The sequence below is a fragment of the Phoca vitulina genome, unplaced genomic scaffold (genome assembly GCF_004348235.1).
Source record: "Phoca vitulina isolate PV1807 unplaced genomic scaffold, GSC_HSeal_1.0 scaffold4, whole genome shotgun sequence".
Lineage (NCBI taxonomy): Eukaryota > Metazoa > Chordata > Mammalia > Carnivora > Phocidae > Phoca > Phoca vitulina.
In genome coordinates this window covers 25539227-25551903 of record NW_022589707.1, presented here as the reverse complement: position 1 = coordinate 25551903, position 12677 = coordinate 25539227, and the positions used below count along the sequence as shown (strand labels likewise).

Below are 12677 nucleotides of genomic sequence, written 5' to 3'. Positions count from 1 at the left end.
AGCAGCTTACACTGCTCTGTTCCTGTATTGATGGTCCCCTTGAACTCCTGTTCAACTACTTTCTTTGCAACACCAACATGCACACCTCCAAAACCGTTACGTGTCCTCAAGGTGGTTTTAATTTATGTCACCGATGGGGCCCTGGCTGAAAACATTGGGAAGAACTCATGCAAAGCAGAACTTTCTGATTCAGGAAAGCCAATAGCACCAATTTGCATCTCACCCAAAATAGCATGTCTTAGCCTGATCACTCACCTAAGTCTCCCCCGGACTTTTCTTTAAGATTCGCTGAGATATTTCCAAAACCCAAATTCATCTTTATAGGTCAAATATTTGCATCATACAGTATCTACAAAAGCATGTGTGGCTGGCTTTAAAATACTCCAAAGGAAATCTTAAAAATATTTTGAGTAATGGTTTTATCATTGGTTTCCCAAAGTGATATGGTAAGAGGATAAACACTTATTTAGATATTTCACATTTATTTATTTTAAAAATCCTTAATAGTGATTTATAATGTTATCTCCTACTGCACTTTGATTTACTCAGTTTACTTAAGATAAGTTGCAAGTCAGAAGCTCTTTTCCCTGACTTCCCTTAGGTTTAGGTTTGTGAAATGTGGCCTGATGTGTGGCGTGCCAGGGTACGGATCCCAGTTCCCGGACAGAGTGTGGCAGACTCGGGCTCAGGGAGCCCAGCCTTCTTCTGTCACGTTCACACCACACTGTTAGGAGATTATCTGCCGAGACTCAGCGTCCATAAGATCCAGGCAGTCAGTGAGGCCTGTGCCGTGGGAATATGTGAGTTCCTGCCAGATCCTCCTTTCTCCTCCCCGCAATGTTGTCCTCACCCTTCGCAGAGCTCACATATGCATGGGGAAAAAGGAGGATGAAGAATCGGAATTTCTAAATCACGTAAGTTGCGACCATCGAACACTTTTGGTGGGGCAGTGCCGCGGGAACTTTACGGAATCGAGCATCCCTCCCCTAGAGCTATCAAATGAATAATGGAGTCAGGGTTCCCAGTGCAAAAACATTTCTGTCTCCACCGACATGCATCTTCCTGACAGCAGAGGAGGACAAAGAGCTTTTGCTAATAGTTCCCAGACCCACACCTCTGGGACCTTGGAGGAAGGGCGCTTTCTTGTGCACTCTTTCTCTGTGGATGGGCCTGTGTCTTTGGAAATTCCTGCCACTCTAGGCTGACAGAAGCCCATATGTTGACCATTAGGACATAAAGCAAGATTCACTTAAGCCCGTCATCCAATCGGCTGTTTCTCCTCTGGTTGACTTACATGTTGTCATTAACGGCACAGATTTATCGAGGGAAGAAAAGAATGTTAGAGCAAATGTTAGAGACGGCACATTCATCTACTCGCACGGCTTGCCCCTCGCGCAGTAAGGATTGCAAACCTAAACCTAGGAAAGACAGGATCTTCACTTCTCTCAGATGATTTTATTCAGCGTTTTTATAATAACGAAGAAAAACTTGACTGGCACGAGACAGCATGTCCTGTTAAATTAGCAAATCCTGTCGTGGAATTAAAGTTAAGGTCAGACTCTTCAAGGCTTTCCATGTCTGGCACACCTAGTCTACCCAAGTTTATCTCCCGTGGCCCCCTACCTGTACCCCTTATGATCAGGCCAACTCCTCACTGTCCCATTGAAGTGACTAGCTGTGTAGACTGTTTCCTTACAAGAGCTACTCTCATCTGCTGTCCTGGCCTTTCCTCACTCCACTGGATCAGAGGTCTTCACATTCTTCCAGATTCGGGCCTACTTCAGCACCTTCCCCAGAGCAATCCCTGTTTCTGCTCCTCGCCCACCTGACCCCCTCCCCAAGTCCTATAATGCATGTCACGCAATAGAGCTCATACGCTGTTTCGAAATGTTTGATGATTTCTCATGCATCTTGTCTCCCCAAGGACAGAGGTTAGATCTTATATTTCTTCTATACACTGCATGGTGCTCAGCTGTCAACATATAAATTCCTGATTCATTAAATATTAAATTAAAAACAATTTTTTAAAAACGAAGATCCTTTCCTTGCCAAAGGAGAGCGCACTTCCCCAGGGAGCGGTCACCGAGTCCTCAGGCACTGCGGTCAGGGTTTCTACTCAAATGATCTCACTTGATATATAGAGAACACATGCAGAAAATGCAGCACATTTTTAAAAGATAGAGATTGAAAATAACAACCTAAGGGAGTCTGTGGCATCAAGTTCAGGTTCTGTGATTGCAAACTTCGAGTGAAATTAATTAAAAGTTCACTAATTCATTTATGGAATCATAGGAACCTTGGGAATTTCTGGGTAAAACACACATCTTAAGACACCCAGAGAAGTTAATTTGTCCATGGCTCCCCAATCAGTAATCACTAAAAATAGTAATAGGTAGCAACGGGTAGCAACAAAGTCTGCTGATCCCTGGTGTCAGGAGTTATTAGGAATACAGGATTTGCATAGATTTAAGGAAGAGATTACCACACCAGCACGAAATAGGTTTCATGGGGAAAGCTTACATGAAGTAAGCAAATACATTATGTTAAAATACATTAACATCATTCTTTTGTTTGTAACATATTAATTAATTTTTTCTGTTGCAAAAAAGAAGGACATCAATTTGGTAAATTTTTTGTTGGTGCAAATTATGTCAAAGACTTCAAAAATAGGAAAATGAAAATTTTGTTTCCTTTTTTCTGAAATTTTCTTTTTTTCTGAAAAAAAAGTTTTGTTTTGTTTTTTCAATTTTCACAAATTCAACCTGATTGCCACTGTCAATTCAAATTAGGGCCCTTTTCAGTGTATCCTAAAAGTTGAATAATTTTAGTACATCTACCTTCTGATAGGTAAGGCAGACTTACAGATCACGCCTTTAACATAAAGTAGTATTAGAAGTATTTTGCTTGCATTAGCAACAAAATCAGATGAACTAATAAGTAGTCCCACACAGAGTAAAAGAACTGAGTATTTGGTGGCAACTAAAAGCCATTGATATAGTCTCCTGCTGCATATGAGAGCTTTCTCTCTTCCAGGGAAATGGGCAGCCAGCAACATCTTAAGCTCTTTAAATGGTCCACTAATGCACTTGAACATGAGGGAAAATTCCATTTAACATTTCAGTTTAAATGGGAATTTTCATGGGTCGCGTATTATCATCAGTGATGAGTGAAGACATGCTTAATAATCACCTGTCAAAGAAACCAAATTATCTTTAAGTTATGACACTGCACCAACATAACTAAGAATTCAGCTCATACGATGAGCATATTTTACGTTGTTTTCCAACTTGCCATTCAATTCAATTCAGCACATTTATATGCTGGGTGCTGGGAATCCAGTGGTGAACAGACATAGTTCCTGCCATCATGGAATCAGAGTCCAGTGGGACAGACAGAGACCAAACAAATATGTAAATACACTAACTAAAACTCATGGTATCTGCTGTGAGTCAAGGAACAAGGGAGGCTTTCTGAGCTAGATCCCTCATGCATTTTAGGAGGACCTGGTGATGGGCCAATACGCAAGTGAGAAAGAATGTAGCAAATGACCTGCAGGTTTATGGCTGCCCAATGAAGTGGATGGGTCTGCTGTTTTCTGAGAAGAGGAAGCTTGGGGAAAACAGGTTTCCGGAGTGGGACAAATCAAGAGTTCAGTTTTAACAGAAGCAGACTGATAATGATGTGAACAATGGAGAGGAGCTGTTAAGCAGCAGGTAGGACCCAGATGAGGCCAGAGAAGCAGTTAAAAGCCATCATGAAGGAGGAGGCGTCCCAGGGAGAAGGTGCAGAAGCAGAAGGGAAGGGGGCCCGGCTGGGCCCTGAAGATCTTCAAGATTTACAAGGAGAAGAAGAGAAACTAGCAACTGAAACTGGGGAAGACCAGCTAGCAGGGCAGGAGGAAAATGGGAAGTTTGTGTTGCAGGACGGAGGGGCAGGCTAATTGTATTACCTGCCACTGAGAGTTTGAAAAGAGGGTCCTCTGGATAGTAACTAATATTAATTAGACAATGTAATCAACAATTGCCTGTGAGAATGGTGATTTACAGACCTCACCAATACATTTTTCATTTCATTCTCTCCTGGTCTAGCTGTCTTGGTGCTTTTCAGATATCAATTCATGAATTTCTAAAATAAATCTCAATGCAGAAAGGGATGAATAACCTATTCTTTAATTTTCCAAGTGACGCATGTACGGTAAGACCCTGTAATAGAGCGACAGAGTGAGGACCAAAGCCCAGAAAGCGCCCCCTTCCTGTCCGGGCCTGAGGACCTCCCCAGCACCTGGCCTGCATCGCATTGCCTGCCAACCACCAGGCTCATGTCCAGAGACTGGGAGGCCTTGGGAAGGCTGAGGGCAAGGACGGAGTCTGGCTTCCTCATCTTTGCATTCCAGAGGCTTATCTTTATGGTCTGACATACAGAAGGAGCTCAATAAATATTTGACCCATGAAGCAATGAGGGACCTCGGAGGTACTGTGAGAATTGTGCATTTAGTCTCAAAATAAGGTCCATCCATTCCTATTGACTGACAAGCTGTTCCCTTGCTTTCAATCAGGTCACAATCACAGAGCTTCAGCAAACCGGGCCACACCATGGGGCATGTCTAGATTGGTGAATCTCTGTAAACCGTGGTTGGGGAATTGTGCTCCCAAGGGTTCCAAGCTGTTTGCCAAGTATGCTTTGTGTAGAGAAAACAGTGAGACCTTAGCGTATCCCCCACTCACAGCCGGCAGCCACGTGGCGGGCTTACAGCAAACAACAGGTTCAGCAACTGTGGAACTCTGTTTTTTGAACTTGACTTCAAAAAGAGGTGGAGGGTCACCTGTTTCCTACAGTTGGAGAGGAGACCTCAGGATGACCCCTGGCCCAGGTCAGGGTTTTACATCATAACGGGGGAAAGTGGCCTGTGATGAGGTGCATTCAGTCTCTGGAGAGGTCAGCGGCATGGCATTCCTTGAAGATGGACTATCTCTAACTGGAGGGCTTCTTTGATTTCCAGACGCCTGGGGCAATAACCGGAGTAGATAACCACTCGACCACTAGAATATCCGTCTCAGAAAGCCCGGCTTACCGGATGGAGCCTCCAGTGTGGCCTGCATAATGTCACATGCACAGCGTCACACTGCTGTGTGGACTTTTGGAATCGGAGGGGAGTCTTTATCGTCGAACACTCATTTTCCTCAACTGAAGCCTGGTGGAGAATGTCTGTTGTTGTTGTTGCCATAAGAATATCTTTCTTAATCGTTTTCGAGCTTGGGATTTTTTTTAGCAAGAGTGAAGGACATTAACACTCTTGCAGACTTGAAGGGCTTGTCATTGGAAGGGGCCTCAAGGCAGCCTGAGCCAAACAGGAGGGAAGCTTGGGTCTGACCAATTTCCACCTCCCCACTCTGTGGGCCCCTCCGCCCACTCTGTTCCCGTGTCCTCACGCTGCCTCTTTAGGACGCAGGTCTCCCCTCCCCAAATTTCAGGAAGTAAAGTGATATAGTGAGAAAAGTATGGACTTTTGTTTTGATTTTTATTTATTTTGTTTTATTTACCACTTACAGGCCACACAGTCTCGGGAAAGTTAAGCTTTTCTGAGCCTCAATTCCCTACTCTATTAATGGGCGTAACTGCTGTGCAGATTAAGAGAAAATGCCCAGAAGTTGTGTAGCAGGGGCCAGACTCTCGGAGGAACTCACCCAACCTTCCTCCCACCCTTCTCCCCCTGGGGTCTGGGTCTGTCCTCACCCCGGAGTACCCCAGGGTCTTGACCCAGCCTTCTGCCTTTCTTGTCGAAATTCGCTCGCTATGCCTTTATCATTCTCTCAGGACTTCACTGAAGGCCTGGCTTGATCATGTCGTCAAGCTAATTCCACTGAAAGCTTGGATGGCTGAGATCTACTGCACTTACAGTGCAAGAGGGTCCCTGAAAATGCAGGGCTTCCACATGGAGGAACATCCCTCTTGTACTGGGCAAGCCAGGGAGGGGAATATTTTTGGGTGCCACTTGTCTAGAACTCCTTAAATAAAAAAATTTTTTTTCCTTCATAAGAGATCAGGTATTCCAAAGAATATGTCTCCCGGGATGTCTTCTTACCCAATACTTATGAAAAAATACTTACGAAAAACAATGTTGTAGGTCAGGGACTGCCTAAAACATCGATTTTCCACTTTAATGTGCTCAAGTTTGAAATGCAGACAGAATCTCAGCAATGATCCCCTGAGATTCTGATTTAATAGTTTTCTGAAGAGGCCCTCCCTTTGGAAAATAGTGGACTAGACCTGTCGCCTTCATCCGTTTCATAAACCAGACTGACAAAACAAGCAGGCTCACTTCCGTCACATAATGAGTTACCTTGAACAAGAAGCAGGAGCTGGCTAGCAAGAGTGAAGTCCATCAGCTACAGGTATCTATTACTTGGCAAGATTCAGTGTGCTCACTACCATTGCTTTTCCAGTGCTGACAAGTAGAAGGTACCCAATCAGTTAAGTAGGAAATGTGTATGATATTTCTAAAAAGCGAAGCAGAACAATATGGCCACAATAAAGCAGATTGGGTGGTGTGAGATGTCATTTAGGGAAAGGTTAGTGCCCATTTTAATAGAGAAAAGGAAGGAAAAATTATTTGCTTTAAATTTTACTGCCACATTCGGACCTACTTTAGAGCCTGGATACCTTTGAAGGTAACCCATTTCAAACATGTGGGAGTTCCATTTAGCAGAAAACAGGCCCTTCCTAAGGTTAGGCGTGGTTCCAGTGAGGGGAAGAGAGTCTCTTCGTGACCTGCTCACTCAGTGACGTGCACATGCTGGGGGCTTCTTTAATGTAGATTGATAGGACGCTAGCCCTGCAACCCCCAACACCTTCCTTTCAGGACAAGGGAGCAGAGCTCAGAGAAGGAATGCCATTGGGAGTTACAGGCAGGAGTCTCCCCATTCTTGATGGCCTCAGATTCTGTCACATCTCCCTGCCTCGGCAAACAGAGGTTAGAGGCTACTCCAGAATGATTCGGAACCACCCACTTCTACGACTGTTTTGGCCAACTTTCCAGAGTGCACGCTGCAGGAGTTTCTAGTAGAAAATGGCCAGGATAAACCTTCATCTTTAGAAGACCATAGGTCACACAGGCAAGCGCAAGGCTCTTGGCCGCTGGGTGAGTTGAAGCAGGCTTTCTCAGGGAATATCTGCATCTCATACGTGTGGCTAGGTATACATGAATTCAAGTATGAACAATGAAAACTCTACTCTTTCAATAATTGGAAATTTTGCCTACATGATAGCAAATACCCTGGATCATATTTTCACTAAAATAGTCACCTGATGGTCAACAGAATGAAAAAGAAAAGTTTATATGGATGACTTTGGCATTTTCTTAGGCTCAGCTATAAAAAGGACATGAAGGATAGCTCAAGCAAGTTATGAATAATCTAGGAATCTTAATGGATTCTAATCCATTGATCTGATCTAATACATTGCAACCAGACATTTAAAAAAAAAAAAAGAATAACAGGGTGGCTCCTGGTTAATCAACACCAACAAGAACCAAGTTTACATCTTTTTAAGCTAAAAATGAGATAAACTAAAATGAGCCTAAAATAGAACAGAAATAAACTGAGAGTGAATAAATTATAAAACTTCCCTCAGAAAGTCAGCACCTGCCACAGGGTGCCTTGTAGCTGGTGCATCTGGAGACAGAGTAAAATGTTTAAAAGAATGGACGGTTCAAGTCCCTGCTCTGCCTCTTAATCAACTGGGAGTTTTTAAGCAAATTCCATAACCTGTTTGTCAGAGCCTCATTTTTCCCTCCCATAAAATGGGATAATAACATACCCCTTTATAGATTCTTCGTGAGAGTCAATGACAGAATGCAGATCAAGTGCTAATGAATGGCAGGTACTGCAGATGTGTTTACTATTTTAGGATCAAGAAACAGAATCGTGTTCTAATACCGGCAGGAGCAAAAGCAAAGTGTGGAAGAATAACTTAGTATCCGGTTGAGGCGTCAGGGAATAGATTGAGAATCTCCTCCGTGGGGAGGACAAAGCAAGGTCTTTATTTAATTGGATACCTATGAGGCAATTCAATGGTCATCAAGCATCATAACTGTTCACTTCACTGTGTGAACTGCTTCAATCCAAAAACCCAGGAAAGACGAGCTGGGGAAGCAGGTCCTCTTACATTTGAAATGAGCGTTTGGCTTCACGGAGTCTTTTCAGAGCTAGCTAGTGACAAGTTGTGGTGTCAGGGTCAGGTGTATGGGCCATGGGGTCAGATAACCAGACATCCATCCTCTCCAAGACCAGGGAGACCTTGAGCTAGTCGTTTACTTTTCTCATCCAGGTAATTGGGATGATGATGTCCAGGGCTGCTTATCTGATCTCAAAAGCTAAGATGGGAATTTGGTTCGTCATTGGTGTTGATCAACCAGGAGCCACCCTCTCCCCAACCCCCTGACCCCTCCAGGAACTGGTTCCAATGCGCTGATGTCATTGGGTGGCTCTGAGGATTAAATAAGACCATGTGTGCGATGATCTGAGCCCAGTACCTGGCACACAGGAGTCAATCCATTGTAATTCCTAAAGTGACCACGATGTCATCATCCCATGTCCTATCTGAGGAGCCTGAGGTTAAACGGCTAGTTAATGGCAGAGGGGAGCCAGGCCTCTGGGACAATCCTGTATCAGAGTATAGGTTTCATGGTGATTTGGCTGAAACTTTGGCCTGACAGTTGGGATGACTTGTTAGAAGTCCCGAAGCACGTCAGGAATGCAGCAGGGCACAGCATCTGGTCCTTGAGCTCAGTCCTTATTAATCCATAGGCTGCATGTACAAACCCGCCCAATGCTGTAAAGAACTCGCTCATCAAACCAGGAAGGAAATTCAACCACTCAGGGACAAAGGAGAGGCTCTGGACTTCTTGTGACTGACATTCCCTGGTAATTGTCCCTCTTGGTCAATCTAGTGTTAGGAGCTGGCTGCCATCTGCACTGTCTTACTAGTTTATTTGCAATTACTTTAGAACCAAAAACAAATTTAGAATTTAAATTCAAGGACGTTTTTCCTGATAATGAATTCCCTTGCTTTCTACTAAGTCTGGGAAGTTGGCTCGAGCCAGAGTTGGCTGTGGGCTTTCCATCTCCTCCCATCCACTGAGACTTGTACTCATTCTTATTTTGTATGAGTCTTTGCAAAGACTGTGCTAAGCCTGGAGCTCAGTGCTGCCCAGGAGAGGTGAGAGGTGGAGAAGAGCAGGTGCCTAAAGCCATACTGGTAGAAACAGCTATGTTGAGGCTGATGGAGCCGCTCTTTGGGTGAGTTCAAGACAGATGAAGTGCTGTCTGCAAGGGAAGGGTGTGGCTTTAATAAACAAAATGCCTCTTACACAGCTCTCATCCACTGCCCACCAACGGCCAAGCCAGTGGGGATAAATTTTTGCTTTCTAGTATTTGGCAACTTCTCAGCCTACTGGAAAGAACGAGGGAGTGAGAAGTATGGCAGATCTCAAAACTGGCTAACTTTCAAGCCCGGGGCCCCTCCTCCATAGTCACAGAGGTGGGATTGGTACCGGGGAAGGCGCATTGCATAGCTCTACTCCTCTTGGCTTCAGGATCACAGGAGAGATGCTGGGTTGCTGTACGGAGTGTACATGAGCCCACTAATTCGAGTTTCGTCCAGCCCGAAGAATTTGGCTAATCTGCCTATTCTGATGCTTTGCCATGTACCTTCTTGGGTTCACCTTTCTCCAGAACCTGCACATTATCAACCCATTTCTCCAGTTGCTTAGGAAAGCTCTCGGCACACTTCAAATATGAATGATAAGAACATGAACGTTGAACCTGAAGGCAGCTGGCTGCACTTACAGAATTGTCAGGCTGGGGGCCCCTGGGTGGCTCAGTCAGTTAAGCATCTGCCTTCGGCTCAGGTCATCGATCCCGGGGTTCCGGGATCGAGCCCCGCATCGGGCTCCGTGTTCAGCAGGTAGTCTGCTTTCTCCCTCTGCCCCTCACCCCGCTCGTGTTCTCTCTCTCTCTTTCTCACTCTCTGTCTCTCTCTCAAATAAATAAATAAATAAACTCTTTAAAAAGAAAGAAAGAATTGTCAGGCTGAAAGCACAGGACTGCGTTGAAGCTGTGGAGTACTGACCGGTGAAAGAATGAGATACTGTGAATAAAGTGTTTCGAACTTACCTGCCTCTCGGTCCCTGATACAATAGTCTGGAGAATTCTCAAAATACACGAGGTCATTTTTTGTTGGCTTCTTAAACCTCTTGTTAGCCACAGTGAAACCAGTGCCATCCTGGTTCATGACGACCTGGATGGCCCCGTTGTACTTCCTCCAGAGGTAATCGCCAGTCTTTCTGAAGTCGGCCATGGCCAGCCAGCATGTCCGCAGAGTACATGAGCCGCTTACGCCGTGACACTTGCATTCCTGTTTCAGGAACCGCTTTACCGCCTGCCAGGAGAGACGGGCAGGTTCAGTGCGGGCCACGCAAGCCCCGCACCAGGGCTACCACTCCCCTTCCCGCTGAGCGATCGGGAAGTGACTGATGACAGAGGATCCTGGGGTTGAGGACTGGGAGATGCTGGGGGTCCCTTCTGCCACACTGCACTACCACAGTAGGTGGGGTCCCAGGGAGAATCAGGGATTGTGAACGCTATTTGGCTATTGGTATAACAAAATCCTCACTAATTTGAATGGAATAGGGCACAGGGCCAGTCTGAAGAGTGACAGAATAAATTAGAGGGTTTTTTCCTAAGTAAATATGGCTTTATTATATTAAAAATGTACAGTAATATTCAGGAATTGCTAAGCCTGCTTCTTTTGATAAGCCAACAATAGTGACTCTTACTATTTCCATGTTCCAGGCATTGTGCTAATGCTTCCTATGCTCTATCTCGATGACCTTAATCTTCACAACAATACTGTGCCACCGTATTTATTTTGCAGATGATGGGGGAGCAAGTTTGAGGGAGGTTAAAGCACTTGCCCCAAGGGACATGGCTGGTATAGGACAGAGCCAGGGTATGCTGGAAGTCAGTTGATGACCCTGAGAATGCCATTCAGTTTGGGAGATTATCACTCAACTCTGGCCAAATTATTCAGCTCAGATGACAGGGCTGAGCTTGCTCTTTTTGTGGGGAGGAAGCAAAGGTAAATGGGACCAGCCCATCTCAGCTGGCTCCCAGCACGGGCACCCCCTTCGTGTAGGCTATGAGTCTGGGGACAGGGAAGGGCTCCAGTGGGCCCTGGAACTGTCCAGGGACATTTCTGATTTGGTCTTGGGATTAGCCAGCACACCTGTGCCCACCCCAACGCAATTTTGTGAGGGTTACGTGGACCAGGGCCCATTTCTCCCGAGCTCAGCTAAGTGATGAGAGTCCTCAGCACCCATGGTCCCCAGAGCCATCCGGAGCTACTGTTCTTCCCACTTCACAAGTGAGGAAACTAGGGATCAGGGAAGTAAGATGACTGGCCCAACCTCCTAGGCCAAGATGTGGAATGGCAGATGCAAACCCAGACTCTAGAGTCTTTCCAACTCATAGGATGGATGAATAAATGGATTTCCTCACAATATTTTCTAAGAGCATGTTTTGTGATTACAAGCCTTCCTGTGTTCCCTTTTCTCATATGATTTACCACTTTAACAATTGTCATCCCCTCGCCAACAGTTAGAACTAATTTCTTGTTCAGTCAATTTTCCAAATTATTATAATACTGAAAGAGCTTTTTGTTGCTCATGAGAGATCACAACTGATGATTAGGGGCTTTCTCCATCAGATATCCTAAGTGACACACAGAAGGGCCGTGGGGGTGACCAGCCTTGGAGGTCTCACCAAAACCATGCCTTTGGTCCCTGGCTCAGCTGCGGATCAGAGGAGGAGAAACCACCTGCCTGCCGACGGCTTCCACCCTCTCTGCTTGTATCCCCAAGACAGCACCTATCTGGGGTGGAAGACATAGGCAGAGGGGACAGTGAACCCCCTTGATGACGTTATCCAAGGTGGGACTTTGAACAAAATTCTTAGGGTAACACATTGAGAGAACTATTTCTATTTGCCCAAACCTGGTTTTGCCTCTTTACAGATTGTTTCTTTTCTAACCAAGCGTGCAGAAAGGTTCTTCATTCCAGAAAGTCAGTCCCAAACAAGTATTCTAGAGCCGAAGGATCCAAGACATCATGGTGGCTCTCCAGTTGTGAATCACTCATACCCTTCCCAGGGTGGGCCTCAGCACCCTACGTTTCCTGTTCCGCCCCTCATGGTGGACGGTGCCCTGTTAGCATTTGAAACCTGTGCTCTTCAGCATAAGCCAGCCTTGAAGGGCAAGGACAGAGACGTGAGCAGGGGGAATGTCATTAGTTTGGTCCTCCAGGTCACAGGGATCTGGGGATATTTAAGGGATGTCTTAGAATGAACTCTTTTTCTGGAACTACACTCCCCCATGTGCCTTCCTCCCCCCGTATCTTTATATTCCAGGTGTTTGGTATGAGGTTCCCTGGGTGACCTGGACAGCAGGCCTCCACCACAGACACAGCCCTAGAAGGAACACCTTGGCTCCCTTACTGCCCCATTTGGGTCCCACCTGTCCAGTTTTCTATCCTAAATTCACAATAGAGCCACACAGAACTCACTCCATGCCAAGTGCTTGGGAAATGAATGCTCATTCTTCACGACTTACTCCTTTTAAAGCTG

At 45.4% G+C, this 12677-nt stretch overlaps 1 protein-coding gene across 1 annotated transcript in view; it reads right to left on the bottom strand.

Moving 5' to 3' along the window:
• Positions 1-12677, bottom strand: part of WNT2 (Wnt family member 2) — a 46719-nt gene that overhangs the window by 11018 nt on the left and 23024 nt on the right. The window contains exon 4 of the mRNA XM_032401713.1: positions 10173-10437. Within this exon, the coding sequence (XP_032257604.1) occupies positions 10173-10437 (265 nt within the window). The remainder of the gene's footprint in view (positions 1-10172; positions 10438-12677) is intronic.